The following is a 12551-nucleotide window of genomic DNA, read 5'->3' on the forward strand; positions in this document are numbered from 1 at the left end:
GATATTCAAGCACTCACAGATTTTGTTGTTGTTGGTGTCACTGGCATGACCCATCTGAAATCCATTTTTCCAAGTACCTTTAGATACCCCACAAACAAAGATATTTGTGAAATGTTTTAAAGATACACCTAGGGATTCATATCCGTTTTATCAAATAAAAATAAGAAAACCTTTTAGCAGCTGGGAGGACTGAGAAACTAATATTAACTGAAACTCTATAAGCTTGAACTGGCTTACAGACATATTCTAGTTCTCTTAGCATCCTTATGGTGGTAGCTGCATATCAACTCACCGTAACTGCAATAAGAAATTTAAGTAGGAACATAGAAATCATTTTGTAGATCTGATTTGTTTTCACTGGGATATATGTGAATTTCAAGAATTTAATTTATAATGAATCTTTTTCTTCCTCCACTTTCCTGATCTTGGATAATTTTCGGCTTAAAACCTCAGCATCCTCCATTAATCCATCTGTGGTTGTTAATATGACTCCATGGATAAGAAAACCTCACCACAACTGCTGTGCTCAATGGTATATTCCTTTCAATTGTGTATCAAAGTCAACCCTTAGGAACACTGCAACATTTTGCATATTTAAAACATGAAGTTTTCTCAGAGCACAGACATGCACACCTGTAATCTCAGAACTCAGGATGAGATTCCCAGAGAGCCACTGTCTCAAAAACAAAACTGCAAATTTTAATTTTTAATAATTCTTTCTAAGAACTGGTCTCTAACTTTGAAATATAGCTTATCTGTTGTCAAGGTAGTTCGAGCCTTATTCTCGTGATCAGATTCTGCTTACCTCGGTAGAAAATAAAATAATAAAATCTACTGCTGAGTCTTCAATATCTTTTTTTTTTTTTTTTTTTTTTTTTTTGGTTTTTTTGAGACAAGGTTTCTCTGTGACTTTGGAGGCTGTCCTGGAACTAACTCTTGTAGACCAGGCTGGTCTTGAACTCACAGAGATCTGCCTGCCTCTGCCTCCCGAGTGCTGGGATTAAAGGCGTGTGTGCCCAGCCGAGTCTTCAATATCTTAATTAGCATCATTTTGGTGGTTTATTAATAATTCTATATTGTTTGATTGACTAGGATTTTTTCACATATGCTTAAAATTACTTTAAGTAATTTAGGTCAATTTCTGATTTTTCATTTTAGAGATATCAAATTAGCTTTATGCAATGAGATCAATATATAGAGTTGAGTCTTTGCATCGGCTACAGAACTCCTTCACCATATCAAATACAAACTTAAGCCACTGTTCTAGATTTTTCTAACATATTTGGTTACTTCTGAAATTTTCATGTATCTTTGCTTATATGCAGATTGTGAAAAATTCTGCTCTCAGGGCAGTTTATCCCATGGATCTTCAAGACTGTTTCAGAAGTACTTCTCTTTGGGTTCTAAAACGTGAGTTACATATCTTTTAAAGGACATTCCACTAATACAGCCTTAAACAGAAGGGTATTAAATTTTATTTTAAATTATAGTCTTTGTGTGTCTTCAAAAGCATATTGTTTGTATTTTCAATTCACTTTAATTCAATTCACTATTGAAGTCTTTGAAAAATCTTTGTTTCTGTCAACTTCTATCTTATTACAGTAATTGAGCTGAGTGGTCCACATATGTACAACTAAATATATAGTGTGAGAATAGGAAAGGACTTAAATGATTTTATATTTAACGACTGAATGTAAAGATTTAAAAGCTGTGTATACTATTTAAAATGGAGTAACAGTTCTCAAAACGTAGCGAAAATAAAATTGTTTCACACATAAGAAGTACATCATATTTACTAAAGGAGCTACAAGTTCTCTGGGCTCTTTGTAAGCATAAAGGAAGCTAGATAGAAAGCCTTAAGAACATACATGAGAGAGTTAGTGCAGAAAACTGCTGACTCTGAACAGACCAAAATAGTTTATAAAAGAGTCACGACTGCAGAAGCTAAGACAGTAACCACCATCTCACAGGCACTGGCAACGTTTCGTTCTTTCGATACACAAGCAGCACTGTATCAGGTAGAGACACCTGTAGAATTTCAGCAGTCCAATTATGATGGCCAGCCCCCAAATTTTCCATTTACACATTTTAGCATTCTTTTAACTATTTTTGTCTGTTCTTGGATGAGGGAAAAAAAGACCATCAGAAGAATAGAGCATGGAATAATCCTTTCATGAGAAGAATCATCAGGCTTTCATGTAATATAATTTTACAAGGAATTTCTTATTCTTCCTATTTCTCAACACAATTTTAAACTCCGGATCAAAGCTGCAGAAGTCCTTCAAATCAAAATCATACTTACTTTTCTTATCACCTGTAATTTTGGGACAAAAACACAAATTGTAAATCTCTACCAATTCTTAAAAAGTCCATTCTTTTGGATACATTACTACTAAGTTTATCTTTTGAATTTAAATAATTTGTAATAATTTTAATTCCTTAAAGATGCATATTAATTAAAGAAGCATAACACACATGTGTTCACAGAGTGCATCTCTACAGTCTCTGTATGAGCAGCAACTACACTTGAAGGAAATAATTTTCCAGCCATCTGGAAGATGAACAAAATTCTGACCAAATGCCAAAATCTTCCAGCTGATACAGAACCATTTACAACACTAACTCTATCATGTTAGGGCTCTGAAATAACTGCTTTTGAGGTTTTGGGAATCAAACTTAGAACTAAAGCATGCTTAAGCAAATACTCTAGGTCCACCCAAAGTAAAAATTTAAAAATGCCTTTCTGTTTTGGAGAATCTAAACAACAAACAAACGTCCAAGGCCTTGCCTCTTTCCCTGTGTAAGCTTCTAACTAAGTACTTGCATATTTAGCTTTCTGTCCTGTTGCCATGAAGCTTATTTTTTGCCTTCCCAAAACATTACGGTTACTGCTCAGATCTAGGTCCTGTTTCCTTGGATGTTCATTGTTAAAGGTTACCTCCTCCTCTTCCAGCCTTTTCAGTGAATCACCAGCAAATTTAATATACTGTGTCATAAGAGTGACCAAGGCAGTGTATCGAGTCCGTAGGTCCATGAACTGCAAGGGAGAAATGATAAAAAACATTATCTCCGTTACTGATGAGTTGAGTGAACTCTAAAAGATACTCACACTGCCAACTGGGCTTTGGATAACAAAGCACACACTTTTTCAGAGTGAGTGGCATTTCAGGAGTAATGAGCTTGCTACTGTCTTGTGCACCACGCTAAGCCACAGCTTCTTTCTAAGTTTAATCATGAAGTACTTTTTTTTCTGCATTAATAATTTAGCTGGGCAGTGGTAGCATACACCTTTAATTCCAGCACTTGGGAGGCAGAGGCGGACAGATCTCCATGAGTTTGAAGATTGAGTCCCAGGAAGCCAGTGCTACACAGAGAAACCCTCTCTTGACTCCCACCCCCCAAAAAAATTTAAACAAAAAATTATTTTAAAAGGAATTTTGTTGTTTTGTTTGTTTGGTTGGTTTTTCAAGATATAGCCCTGGCTGTCCTGGAATTTGCTCTCTAGACCAGGTTGGCCTCAAACTCATGGAGATCTGCCTGCCTCTGCTTCTCAAGTGCTGGGATTAAAGGCGTGCATGGCAGCCACCACCACCACCCTGCAAAAGGGTTTTTAAGGAGACTTGATAAAATGTAGTGCTACAGCACTTTCTGTTGTGGAATATTCGTTCACACTGTGTGAAGACATGTCACTGTGACAGGTTTAATAAAGACTCAGGCAGGAGAGAATAGGTGGGGCTCCAGGCAGAAAGAGGAACTTGGGATGCATCTAGGTGCACAAGAGATGCCAGTGAGACACTGAAGAAGTCAGACATATGGTAGAGAGGAGGGGTAACTGTGCCACATGGCAGAACATAGATTAATAGGTTAATTTAAGTTATAAGAGCTGGCTGGGAAAGAGTCCAAGCTAAGGCCAAGCTTTCATAATTAATAAGTCTCCGTATCATTATTTGGGGCTTGGCAGTTCAAGAAAGTCTAACAAGAAAGTCCAACTACATCTTTTTGTCAGGGGTGGTAGAAAAAAAAAGTGCTAGAAGTGAATAGTGATAATTAATATACAAAATTATAATATACTAAAATTTCATTAAATCAGCTAAAAATAACTAAAATGGTTAATTTTATATAAGGTATGTTTATAAAAGTTAACTTTTTAAAATATTTCTCTTTTTTTGCCTGACCTCTGCTCTTCTCTACTTGTTACCTCTTGAATAATGAGGTCTGCTGAGCTCTGTATCCGCCGGCGTTTCACTGGAGACTTCTGCTGTGAATCGACCATAGCCCTGTAGGTCATTGTTTGCAATTCATAGTCCTGCATAAAAGAGTCAGTATGATAAAATTAATGAAAGCAAAGCCTGAAAGCTTCATCCATAGTGGCCAATCCAGAGAATTAGAATGTAGTTCACTGAATTAGGTTTAAATAAAGAAATAAATAATGAAAACTGAATCCTTAAAAATTTATTTGATCCTAGAGATACTTGGCAAGGTGGTAACATAAGCAGAGACATGTATGGTGATCAGCAAACATTTCAACTGTCTTTAGAAGCCACAAAAACATTTATTGCAGAATACTCTTGGTATAGGCAGCCTCCACTTATTCCACAGCAACAACAGAGCTGTGGAGCTGGGAAGCTAAGAAACTGTCAATAATATCCTATAAAAATATGACAGTATCTCTTAATACAAGTTAAATGTTCTCTCTCTCAATTTTAAAGAAAAAAAGGAAAGCAATAAGAAACAAGTTTCCGAGTTCTATGTCTAGGGTGTGTGTGCATTTTCATGCATTTATGGAGAAAGTGAAAACGAACCAGTTGGGGCTGTCACCTGACTTCACCAAGAATTATAAGTTAAGTATAAAAAGGTTCAAATGAGGCTTGAAAGAGGTTCAAATGGTCTTTTAACGATGGATGAAATGATATGAATTGTTTTAAAAATATGCTACAGCACCATACGCCCAAATACTAAATTTGCCTCAAGTAAGTGACTTTTCTCACCTTTACTGCGGCTGAGTACTGCTCGGAGTATTTCTGACATTCATCGATTTTGCTCTGTTTCACCTCTATTTCAGACACCAGCATCTGTAAACACAGTTTAGAGAAAAGGGGATGGGAATTCTATACCTTTCCACCTTGTGCTCAGGAACTGAGAGATAGCTATGCTACTCAACACTGAAGGTCTCAGTGCTTCATACCTTACATGTGCCTTGACTTATGGATAAATAACACACTTCCAGAAAAAGACCCGAGGGCCATCTACCCTTGTGAGGCTTTCAAAGCAGAAAGGAGAATCAGGCAGAGAAGACTTGGTGTCCTTCATCATACTTACTCCAGATGAAAACAGGGTTAGAAATCACTGGCTTCTAATAATGGAACAAAACCTTAAGACACTCAGTTTCCCACCAGTTGTGACTGGGATTCTGTCTACTACTTCTGGCCATGCTTATTAATTCAGCAAACATAAAACTATGTTACTAGAATAGTGTCAAGAAAAATTAGACCCAGCCTACGAAACCAGGAAGATGAGGTATGTGAAAATTAACCCAACACACTGAGTATTATCCAAGCTTTCAAAAATGACTTCCAGGAAATAAAAATAAATGTAGGCAGGTTTGGGGTGTACAGTTCTCATATACATTGTTATTCCCCACAGTTGTCTAAGAAAGATGAGGCTCAGGGCCAACCAAATGCAAAAGAATCTCAGTGCAAGTACTTCTTTGTGTACCTTCTGTTGATTCAGCTGTAAGGCTAGGGCTTTGCTGTTTTCTGGCTGATTTTCCTGAATCTTTCTCTGGGTAGTTTCAATTTGCTGGATCCAATCATCTAGAGGGTGGTAGGAATCTCTGTAGTACTTGAGTGACTTTCCAATTCCTTCTAGGTCCCGAAGCCTGGGAGAAAAAATAAACAGTCAGGTTCCAGCCGGAGGGGCAAAAGGGACAGGGAAGAGAAAACACTAGTGGGGACCCAAGAGCCACTAAGCACAGACATGCAAGCACAACGAGGTAGATGAGCCTGAGATAGCATCAGGGCGAACAGAGATAATCTGCTCCAGGGGTTTGGAAGTTAACTGTCTTACTAGATCTCTAAGACTAAAGCGGAAAAGGCAGGGAAATTAACTGCCATTATAATCAGTTAACACATCCTGAACAGCTGAGGCTTGCCTCAAATCATAGTTCACCTTTGGAAGAAGAATGCAATTCAATGGATGGGTCAACATAGTCTCAGCGAGTGTCTTCCAGGAACGGAAACTAAAGAAGTGGCCCACTTCTTTGATTTTTAAAATCAGCACATTAAACAAATTCATCATGTATTTTTCAGAGGAAGAATTTTATGAATATATAGCTTCTTATAATATAACTTCTTGAGGGGTACTATATCATGAAAGCATTTAATTTATATTAATATAAACATAAAAATGAGTAAGGAAGGGCATTATTTATTTCTTTTAAGATGAAGCCTAAATCAATTCCATTTTCTTTTGTGCTTTTCATTCTCATTGAACATATGATTCCAGTTGTCTTACAATGTCAATGAAAATGACTAACAGGTTACTTCTTTGTCTTCTCTTACGTCCAGCAGAAATTGCTATGCAGAGCCCAAGAAAAAAGCTTCAGATTTATTTTGCTAATTTGTAAGTTCATAACTTTTAGAGCATTATATTATTGTCTCCCCCCCCCCCCCCCCCCCCGCTTCAAGACAAGGTTTCTCCATGGCTTTGGAGGCTGTCCTGGGACTTGCTCTGTTGACCAGGCTGGCCTCGAACCCACAAACATCTGCCTGTGTCAGCTTCCCAAGTGCTAGGATTAAAGGCGTGCACTCCCCATCCGCATCCCCCTCACCTCTGAAACTGTAAGGCATCCCAATTAAATGTTTCCCTTTATAAGAGTTGCTGTGGTCATGGTGTCTCTTCACAGCAAGTGAAACACTTACTGAGAACACCAAGATACGTTAGCATTTTTAATTATAAATCGTTGAAAATGTTATTTTTCTGGAGCTGGAGAGATGGCTCAGCATTAAGAGCACTGGCTGCTCTTAGAGATGATTTAGGTTCAATTCCCAGCACCCATGTGGAGGTCCACAACCCTCTGTAGCTCCAGTTACTAGTGAATCCAATGCCCTCTTCCAGTCTCTTCAGGTACCAGGTATGCATGTGAAACACAGGCATATATACCCTCAGGCAAAACAACCATACACATAAAATAAAAGCAAATCTTAAATAACGAGAAAAGACAATGTTTCTTTCAAGTTACCTGTGTTGTTAAAGTGCGTATGTAAATGGGAAACAATCCTGAAATTAACACATTAGCTATGGGATGTCATTTAAAGCCTGTTAAGTTGAGGCTTTGCCCTCTGTACACAAACGGAATCCAACCCACACAGCCACTGGACAGAAAGGGGACCCACCTGTTGTCAATCTGCACATGGACATTCTGCCACCTTTCAACCAGCTGGTCTGCCTTTTCTTTGTGCCAATCAAAGTCAAGGTCCCGTTCTTTGTGGGTCTTAAACATCTCATCACTGATGGCTTTTGCTTTCTGCAACTCGTCCTCCAATGCATGGAACACCCCTCTCTTCTCATCTACTTCTGATCGCCATTGCTAAATACACGAGACAATGAGCAGCATGAAATGTATCAGGCAAGTCATATAGTAAAGACATTATTTATCTAATGTTACAATCCATTCATAACTATGTAATGTACAACCAGATAAAGAAAACCCTGTGATATTGAAAATGTATAAGGGATAACCTTATAAAATGACCATTATCTAACTGTGCTTTGATCTCTTAAAAAAATAACATGATACTATGAGAGACACTTATGCCACTTAATGGAGAAAAGAAAAAAGGAAGAGGGGTAACAGTTCATAGGGATGTGTCAACACACACAAAAAACAAGCATAAATTCATATTCATACACAAGCTAAATTCATATTTTTCAATTAAAGTTGATAAAAACATAGAAAGTCTATAAAATCCAGCCTATTAGAATTTATGCCATAAGCAAGGCAGGTGCCCCAATAAGAAAAGTCTTTTTTATTGTTTTTAAATGCTTCTAATTCCAGTGTTTAAAAATACAAGCTTAAAATGACTGAAGTAACTTCAATGTTTCTGCAACAGTCTTGCTAAGCACTTTACACTGAGAAATATAGATACAGGGGCCAGTGAGATGGCTCAGTGGTTCAGGATGCTGGCTGCCATGCCTTATGTGCTGAGTTCAACTCCAAGGACCACATGGTGGAAATGGAGAACTGACTCCTGCAAATTCTCTTCTGACTTCTACAGTCATGCACCATGGCATGTGAGGGATGGACACACACACACACACACACACACACAGTTAATTTTTAAAAATAAAAAAAAAAAAACAATGCAGTGCTAAATCTTTTTTTCCTTCTCAAAGTAACTTCTGAGGCTGGAGAGATGACTAAAGTGTTTAAGAGCACAGGCTTCTCTCCCAGAAGACCCAGATTCCACTCCCAGCACCTACACTATGGTTCACAACCATCTGTAATTACAGTACCAGGGGATCCCATGCCCCCTGTGGCCTCAATGAACACTGCACAGACTTGGGTCAAAGACATAAAAGCAGGCAAAACACTCATATACACAAAATAAAATTTTATAAAATTAATAAAATATACTTCTACTTCTTTAATATCTTAGAATAACTGCCACTTTTAAGCAAGCGAATCCACTACAAGCAATTTAATTTTTAGTATCAATTCATCTTGCTGCCAGTACGAATCCACTAGGAAAAGGTACTGTCAGAAGGCACAAATCTCAAACTAGAACTTCCTGTGATGGTCTGAATAAGAATGGCCTCTATAAGTTCATGTATTTCAATGCTTGGTCCCCGGCTGGTAGGAATGTTTGGGAAGGCTTAGGGGGTGTGGCCTTGTTGGAAGAGGTTGTGTCACTGGGGGTTACACACTTTTGAGGGTTCAAAAGCCCAAGCCACACCCAGATGATCATGTTCTCTCAGCCCTGGGCTTGTAAATTAGATGTAAACTCTCAGCTACTGTTCCAGGGCTATGCTTGCCTCTTTGTCTGCTGCCATGTTCCTCGCCATGATAATTATGGACTCTACTCCCTAAAACTGTAAGTAAGCACCCAAATGAATGTTTTCTTATAAATTGCTTTGGCCATGCTGTCTCTTCTTAGCAACAGAACAGTAACTTATATTAAAATGATTGAATGTACTTACTTACAGGAAGTCGTAGAATTAGAAATATGAAATGGAGAGAGCACATTCGGAAACATAATTCTAATTCAGGCACTTAGTGTTGGGTGTTTGAAGCTTGAGCTCTGTGCTAGAGACAAGACTTAGAACTACGACTTTGAAACACATCCAGAAGTGAGACTCTTACCTTTAGAGTACTCATTAAATTCTCAATATTATTCTTGTCAGCTATTACTGCTTCTTCTTCACATAGTTTGGTTTCATAGAGTTTGACCAGGGCTTCTGCCTCTTGAGTATTTTTTAATACCAAATTAACTGTTTTCAACCTTTAAAAGAGAAATAAATATTAGACAATGCTGTTTAATGCTTTTTATTTTTTGCATACTTAGTGCTGTAACTCATGACATGATGACATAGGAACACTGATTGGTCTCCTGTAAATCTGACACTCAGTTGACTCTCTTCCTAATAGACATCACCCTATTCCCCCACCCCAGGTGGTATTTATAGATTCCAACACAAGACAGTTCCTAGGTCACACCACTCAATCAAGGAGACCCTTGAAGACTACCAAAGGCTAGCTAAGAAACAGAAATGTGGGAGGACAGCAATCTCCACAGCAATTCCCCCTCGGCATGGAGAAACACCACCAGTCTAGTTCCTTAAGATAAAACACACTGTTCATAAGAATCTATCAGAATGATGACAGTATGCAGTCGTCATGCTAACATACTTCTCTATGTAAGTGGAGGACATAGAGTAGATCTGACTCATGCTCTGAATGACCACACTGAGCTCTGATCGCAGAGTGGGGACAGACGGCGAGTCCGCCGCTTGACTGAAAAATTCTTCACACTTGTTTGTGATCGTTCCCAAGTCATCTTTAAGCCGTTCCAGCTCTTTCTTCAGTTTCTAGTCAAGAAAACAAATGGAGGTTATAGGTTATTGCCCCAAGTGGGTATGTTTCTTACAGGTGCTTAAAAATACACTTTATATTGTCATGACCAATGTAATGTAACTATAATCCATATAACCTTTTTCTTTACCAAATAAACAGAAACATGGCATTCCAGCTTTATAATCAGTGATGTCTTTATTGTTCATTCCCTTGACCTAAACCTCTACTTTGTATACAGTAGGTATATAAGGACTCTTGTTTGTATGAAGTTCACCAGGATGGGTGAAAGGCAACTATGTTTACCTAACTCAGAGCCAGAGTGGAATTATAGGATCTTAGCTTATGTCCAGCAAAAAATGTACAACTGGACCTCAGTAAAGAACTGAAGTCACAGACAAACACCCAGAAAATCAGAAGTTAACTTTCATGGTCAATAAGAGGAAACGACCCTGGGATTTCTAACACATGTGTAACTTTTACCTCCTGCTCTGTGATTCTGAACATGCTCTCATGTAAATCATCTCTTTCCAGGGGAGTCCGTATCTGCTGAATTAACCGGTCTTCACAGCTCTCTAACCGAAGCCGAATGTTTCTCACTTCCGAGATGTAGAGATTGTACACCGACTCCTCCTGCTCCTCTGTGAAAGTAAATGTGGTCAGCGAGAGGCTCATGTGTCCCATCCCCCTGCACCCACAAGCTCTTGTGCAAGTATCAATACAATAGCTTCTTACTGGGGGAAACTAGTGTTCCTATTAGCAGAAATCCTATACACATAACCTTAAAACAGGTATGTTAAAATGTGAATCTTCAAATATTAGAAATACTAATCAAATTTCCCCAAGGCCATTTAAAGTACCAAATTACCATGGAAATATCCCAAGAAAGCAATGTATTATCCTGTTTTATATTCACAAAAACACGAATTACATGCTATCAATTACCATTAAATTGAACAAAAGTCCAAAAGTAAAAAGTAGCAGGTAAAGAAAGTGTTGAATGTTTTAAGATTCTAAAACAGGCTACTATGAATAAAACATTTGCTTTTAAATAGTGTGAAGAGTTAAGACCAAGATTTATATGGAATAAAATTTAACTTAGTATATAAAGCATTTTGCTTTAACTCCTTTGTAAAAATGAGCACAGGAAAATAATCAAATCTTTTGTGAGCCTTAAGGACCTTCACTCTGAGTGTTGCCCTGTAAAGCAGGCCATAGGTTAAAACTCAGATGAGGTAAGACCTTGTAATCTGTCCCACTACAGACACACATTTCTATAGTGTTCATTAATCTTGCTTGCACGTCACAGCCAACTGATGCAATTGACTGACACTGACATTTCCAATGAGAGTAGAAGAAAGCCTGTATGAAGCCCCCGCAGGGGAAATAGGCAGGGGCCCCACACTGTACCTCTTTCTGCAGACTTGAGAAGCTCCTGGTAATACTTCCTACACACATTCACCTCCTTTTCTAGTTGAGTTACATCTGAGCCTGAAAATATTTGGGATTCCTGGCTATCCTCCAGAAAATCTTCCAAACGAGACTGGAGATTACTCAGAACCTGCTGGTGTTCGCCAGGCAACATTGTCTTTATCTAAAAGAACAAAGATCCTTTGATTAATGTCGTAGTGCCAAGAGTTAACATTGGGATGGGTTGGATCGTAATTGGTATCATGGTATACTTCAGTTTATTCATAGAGGAAGCATCTGAAGTTAATATTCTTTCTATTTACTTCAGGTTCACACCTTAAAGCAGGGAAATGGAACCAATCTAGTTTTCCATCAATGGATGAATGGATAATAAAATTTGGTATGTATATAAAATGGAATAAAATTTATAGAAAATGGAAAAACTTATGACACATAATATTAAGAGAAGTCACACAGTCTCAGAAAGATAAAAAGCACAAGTTCTCTCTCATGTATGGAACCTAGCCCATGATACACATGTAGGTAAGAAAACAAATGTGTCGGTGTGTGCACTAAACCATGTAGAAAGTCAAATAAGAAAGGGTAAATACCAGGTGAGGAAGGACTCAATTCAGGCAAAGAATACTGGGGTCAGGAAAGAAGCCAAAAAACTACTTGCTATTTATTTATTTAGTCTCAGTTCTGTCACGGGCTTTTAGGTTTGTGATGGGCTAGTGAATACAGAACACGTTTGATGGTATAAGAGTAAAATCAAAAGTGAAGCTCCATAGCTTCAGAATGGCTATTCTAATCATTGAGATGTATAGACTTTGAGTCTATTAATTTCGGGTATGGTTTTTAAATATTTTTCATCTGCATGTTCTTTACAATAAGGTTTTAATTTAAAAAAGACAATTAAAACATTGATGAAATTAAAATATACCCACTCTGTCCAAACACCTAGTTGTAATTATTTCTCTTTTTTTTTGGTGGGGTCAGGGTTCAAGAGAGGGTTTCTCTGTGTAGCCCTGGCTGTCCTGTCCTGAAACTCACTTTGTAGACCAGGCTGGCC

At 38.0% G+C, this 12551-nt stretch overlaps 1 protein-coding gene across 18 annotated transcripts in view; it reads right to left on the reverse strand.

Annotated features, from left to right (window-relative positions):
- Positions 1 to 12551, reverse strand: part of Dst (dystonin) — a 389777-nt gene that overhangs the window by 131714 nt on the left and 245512 nt on the right. For all 18 annotated transcript variants that reach the window (XM_027386908.2, XM_027386906.2, XM_027386911.2 and 15 more), the window contains 9 exons: positions 11480 to 11663; positions 10553 to 10710; positions 9908 to 10086; positions 9362 to 9500; positions 7395 to 7588; positions 5716 to 5878; positions 4989 to 5072; positions 4199 to 4306; positions 2939 to 3037 (listed from right to left, as the gene is read on the reverse strand). In XM_027386908.2, coding sequence (XP_027242709.1) covers positions 2939 to 3037; positions 4199 to 4306; positions 4989 to 5072; positions 5716 to 5878; positions 7395 to 7588; positions 9362 to 9500; positions 9908 to 10086; positions 10553 to 10710; positions 11480 to 11663 — 1308 coding nt within the window. The remainder of the gene's footprint in view (positions 1 to 2938; positions 3038 to 4198; positions 4307 to 4988; positions 5073 to 5715; positions 5879 to 7394; positions 7589 to 9361; positions 9501 to 9907; positions 10087 to 10552; positions 10711 to 11479; positions 11664 to 12551) is intronic.

Source organism: Cricetulus griseus (assembly GCF_003668045.3).
Source record: "Cricetulus griseus strain 17A/GY chromosome 1 unlocalized genomic scaffold, alternate assembly CriGri-PICRH-1.0 chr1_1, whole genome shotgun sequence".
Lineage (NCBI taxonomy): Eukaryota > Metazoa > Chordata > Mammalia > Rodentia > Cricetidae > Cricetulus > Cricetulus griseus.